The sequence below is a fragment of the Cryptotermes secundus genome, unplaced genomic scaffold (assembly GCF_002891405.2).
Source record: "Cryptotermes secundus unplaced genomic scaffold, Csec_1.0 scaffold1721, whole genome shotgun sequence".
Lineage (NCBI taxonomy): Eukaryota > Metazoa > Arthropoda > Insecta > Blattodea > Kalotermitidae > Cryptotermes > Cryptotermes secundus.
In genome coordinates this window covers 41,170-46,498 of record NW_019723328.1, presented here as the reverse complement: position 1 = coordinate 46,498, position 5,329 = coordinate 41,170, and the positions used below count along the sequence as shown (strand labels likewise).

At 44.0% G+C, this 5,329-nt stretch overlaps 1 protein-coding gene across 1 annotated transcript; it reads left to right on the top strand.

The window, feature by feature from the left end:
- The first annotated feature begins 294 nt into the window (after nt 1–294).
- On the top strand, nt 295–1,695 carry LOC111861879. The gene has a single exon (XM_023846821.1). It carries the CDS (start codon nt 295–297, stop codon nt 1,693–1,695), a length of 1,401 nt encoding a protein of 466 aa, XP_023702589.1.
- The last annotated feature ends 3,634 nt before the right edge of the window (nt 1,696–5,329 follow it).

Sequence of the window (5,329 nt, the reverse complement as noted above, 5' to 3'; positions counted from 1 at the left end):
GATGACGCACCGTATGCAATTTACACTGACGCCAGCAAACTGCGGATAAGTTCAATACTAACCCAGGAAAGCGACTCCGGTGAGACGTTGGTAGTGTCCACCGCATCCAGAGTGTTGAGCCCCGTATAACAGAGGTACTCCACCTGTGAACAGGAGCTGCTTGCGGCAGTCTATGCGCTTCAGAAGTTCAGAATATTTGTGATTGTTCACTCTATCACTGTATATTCCGATAATAGAGCATTTTCGTTTCTGAAGAGGTGTAATTTGACATCTAGCCGAGTCACACGCTGGGTAATGCAGCTGCAGGAATACGATTTGAAGATTGTACACATTAAAGGCATCGATAACTTCTTTGCAGACATGCTGAGCCGCAACCCAATTGGGTTAAGCCAAGGGAGCCGCGACCAAATGTTGAAGCCGAGAGAGTTATTCGTGGCAAAGGTAGACCTGGGAACTGACAGAACACTCATGAAAGAATTAGGCAATCTGCCAGAACACCAACTCGGTGATCCCGCTTTAAATAAAATACGGGAAGAACTGGAGAGCGACCCAGAGAAATTTTCGGGCAGGTACATGGTAAGAGACAAGATCCTGTTCTGCAAAAATGACAGGAGCCATCCCTATTGGAGAATTATGTTACCCAGACAGCTAGAAGACCGAGTGATTCGGTATGTACATACGCTATTGGGACATCAAGCTACCGATAAGTGTATGTTGCAAATAGCACACACTTTCCACCTAAAGTCATTAGGAAGAAAGGTGCGGAAGTTTGTGGCACACTGTGACATTTGTCAAGGTGTGAAGCATCCCAATATGTCCTATGAGATTGAAAGAGTATCTCATCTCCCTACCAGGCCAGGAGAGCTATTAACGATAGACCTCTATGGACCTCTACCTACAGGTCGTGGTGGAGTGAAATACCTGTTGGTATGTCTGGAATTCTTCTCCAAACATGTAACTCTGTACCCACTAAAGGCAGCCACAACTAGGAGCTGTTTAAGGAAGCTCAGGGAGCACTATTCCCAAAGTGTTATCAAACCTGAGTCCATCTTGTCTGACCACGGATCGCAATTTGCGAGTCCTGCATGGCGTAAAGCACTGACCGATTTGGGCATTCAGTGCAGATACTCTCCTATTCGACACCCGGAAAGTAATCCGACCAAGCGGATTATGCGCGAACCTGGAAAATACTTTCGAATCTACTGCCACGAGACGCACAAACAATGGCCAGAACTCGTGCCATATATAGAGAACTTGTTGAATTCTTCTGTTAGCCAGTCTACAGGTTATACTCCTGTAGAACTGCTCGATGGAAATCCGAGGCCGGATATCTTCCGAAAGATACTGAAAAAGAGTGCAGACCAGTTACCCAGGGAAGATGTTTTATCTGACAAAATTCTAAAAGCCTATGCTCAGATGAAACTAAAAGCAGATCAGCGAAACAAACGACGAAAAAATGGCAAGACAAAATGGCAGCCTAGTCTTAAGGAGCTAGTGCTCGTAAAGTGCCAGCCTGTATCGGATGCAGCGCAGGGCCTTACTTCAAAATTTCAAAGACCGTTTGAGAGACCATTCATCGTTCATCGAAGAGTAAACCCCTCCATCTTCGAACTGGCAGATTCAAAAGGCATGATTAGGGGACTCTTCAACCTAAAGCATCTGAAACCCTACCTCGAGGAAAACCTCGCATCCTAAACTCCACAGACAGGACTGAAAGCGGATCCTCGGGAAAAAAGAGAGAATAAAAAGTGAAAAAGTCGTTGAAATTTCGAAATTTTCTAAATTATATCTACTAATATTGAGAAATTCCAAATGAAGTGCATGGGTTGATTGCAGCCTACCAATCCTTTCAGAAATTTTGATCCACGAACGGCACTAATTGATTCCAAGGAGGGTAACCCAACAAGAGAGAGATAGTTCATGGTTTACATTAGGTTTAAAGGGCTAGTTGCACACGAATTCAGGAGGGTCAGTCACTGAAGGAAAGTGAGAGAGGATAGTGTCTGAGAGAGACAGAGAGTAGACCAAACATTTGTAAAACGCAACCAGTCTAGGCAACCCCAGCGAATTCGATGTTACGAGTGAAGTGCAGTGTTGGTGAACCATAAAACCCCAGCTCCGGAAAAAGTGAAATTTTCTTGACGCAAGTGAATGGTGAGAGAATGAAGGACACGGAGAGACAGAAAAAAAGTGTTATGTGAGAGTTTAATTTTGTAAGTGTTGTTATAGCCAATAAGTAAGAAACTAGAATAAGGTTTAGCATGGAAAGGAACAGGATGAGGGCAAGTGTTAAAACCCTCAAACCTTGGTAATTTGTGTATGTATCCGTGGATTTGAGTGATGAGGAATGAGCGGCAACCAAACGAGATTTGGGGTCCGAAATCGATTCTCGATTCAGACCAACCCTTGCTTGGGGAGTGTAACCGAACCATTGAATTCCTTCCCCCCTCTTTTTATTTCAGTAGTTTATAAAGTAGACAGTAAGAATTACTAAGAAACATAGGTTAAGACACAGAACAAGCAGATAGACCGAACTTGCGCGGACAAGGACATCTGTTAGTTCTTGCGTCCAAGCATTTGGTGTTGCTTCGAAAAGGGCAGAAATAATACTTCATGGAACCCCCACTGAGTTTCTTTAGAAATTGAGAAGTTGAATTAGACCGGCAAGCCACTTTGAGAATTCGAGACGTGACAGTCGCAACCCGTCATAAGTCAAAAGTGGGAGTGCCAGGAGATCATTAGCGACCCCTCATAAGTTGCATCTCTGTCAATTTCGCCGTTTGGGATTTTAAGCCGAAACTACTTCTAAAACAATCGGTCATTGGCCGGAAACAATATTAAGCCAACTCCTCTTATTTGAATCCGCCTATCAGGGAATTTAGCAGGAGGAGAGAAGAGGCGGATACCATTCAGTTAGGACCTCTGGCTCGGCAGAGAGTCCAGTTTAAGATTAAGAGTCTGCTACAAAACTTTGAACTTGGCGGAAGTAAAACCCTGCGATTATACTTGCGCGTTAAGCTAAGTAATTTGAGCAAGTGCAACACCGGCTGCTTGGAAACCGAGTCTAGGCCTTATAGTGTAGATTTACACTCCAAGTGACTCTGAGAAAACAATAAAGTGTTCCAGTGGTACAGTGCATTGTGTTTGTTAGAAGTGCTTCACCCTCACTTGTCTGAGCCTGATCCTTAGGCGACCTGAGGAGACACTCATCGCCAGGAGCTAGTCAAACCCATCGCCAGCTTCCACCCACTCACCCCTTCCTTCCTTTATAATGAAATTCCAACCCCCGTAATCGGCAACGGAAGGAGGAAGCGGTGGAGTCGAAGAAGCGGTTGAGCCTGGTCAAGCCGGAACCAGTCACGCCCTAACAACTTCAACGGAGGCAGCAACAGGTAGGGCAGTCAAAGTGACAAGTGGCAACCACCTTGTGGGCAAGAAGCCTTAAAAGGGTGGGCGGTTAAAGTACTTACCTCACTGCCATACACAAAGCACACATACTGCTCAGGTTTTCCTTGAAATTTATAATGTTATCAAAACTGCTCTTCATGCAAATGATTACAGATATGAAAAATGGATACAGTTCCCTTGTCCCCATTTGCAGGATCCTGCTATTTAATGTCTTCGCTCATCTTGATGTTCTCTTCATATGGATTCAAGCACCAAGTATGAGCAATATCTACCAAGTGAACAGTTTCTTCCTTATTTTAATTATGTTCTCATTTTTTGTGCATATGATATGACAGTTGAGAAAATGTGAGAATAGTCAAGCGGAATCCAGTAAAGTGGCCATACAGAGTAAAAAATTTGCAAATGAAATGGAAATAATCATCAGACATGATCATGGAAGTGAATATTTTTTAAGGCCCCTAGATTGTTGTTCTTATTTTATGCACATGTGCGTGCACGAACACACACTTAATAAAATGGGATATATTTGAAAGACACTGCACTGAGAGCTGCTAGTTTCAGCTCTACCTCATCAAGTGTTCACCTGGCACTGTTAAAGGTAAAGCTGCCCCTGTAACAGGCAGTGGAGGGCCATTGTGTTGTGAGAGTTTGAGGCTCCCACGTTTTCTGGACAATTGGCTCACAGATGGAGGTAAGGTTGTCAGCCTTATGAACCAGCTGCTCTTTACATCCCAGGAAGAATCCTGGGATTCATTTCTGTTAGAGGCTGAGTCAACCCCAGGGCCATAGTGTGGCTGGAAGGATTAGGTCAATTGAAAAGTCCAATGACCTCATTGGGATTCGAATCCTTGACCTTCTGGCTTGTAGAAAAGTGCCTCACCTAATTACACTACTGCATATACTTAGCACTTTTAACAGCAGTAAATGAAGAGAATGAAGATTATGAAGATGTCATTGCACAAAATTCATATCGCTTGACAGGATTCTGTAGCAATGCAACCCTTGACAGCTTAACTCATGTGTGTGTCAGATTCCAGAATGCATGGTCATAATGAAGCAATTTAAAGTGATATAGTCTAAGACCAAGGGCTTTCAATTATTGCGGCATTTTAAAATAACGAAAAGATTTTTCATAATGTTGTATTTTAGCGTTCTGTTGCACTGATTCTCATCTATAATATTGTGACATGTTGAGCTATGGATGACGCTCCTCCCCCCGCCGGCCGAAGTGAGCCGAGCGGAGCCGAAGTTAGCCGAGTCCCAGCATCCTGGTAGCTATTCAACGCGAGTCAACAGCGGTGACGTCACCAAGGGGTAACGCGGTCGCTAGGCAGCGCGGGTAAACAATGGTTGCGAGAGACGACGGTAGTAACAGCGGTACACAGCGTTGCTAGCACGACGGCACCAGACATAGTGGTGCCTATTACTTGGCCGTTTTCTGTATTGTCCGATCGAGGCTACACAAGGAGCAGCGAAGGCTATTCACAGTTAGTTCACAAGGTAGCTACCTACGAGTTAGTTCCGAGCAAGCCTACGAGTCAGAGTGTGTTATCAACAGTCCTCAAGGCAGCAGCTTGCGAGCAGAGTTGGAATCTAGCCAGCGGGGTGTTACGAGTGAAAGTGTGTAATTCAGGGAGACTTTCATAGCTCCCATGTTATTAGTACGTGAAGACTCTTCAAGATAGTGTTAAGATATTTTGTTGTAGGGTTTGTAAAGTGTGGAAACCCGTAACATTGTAATAATTAATTATAGCCGTTTCTTGTAGATTGTTGAATAAACCAATTAACGATCTCTACGGCGTATTCTGTAACGAAACACGTTACAATATGTATGTAATGGCCGTCTTGTAGTGCACTCAGTTTCACATGGCACTTCAGTACATGTTTTGGCAACATTGTGTAATCCTCAGGTGCTTTATTT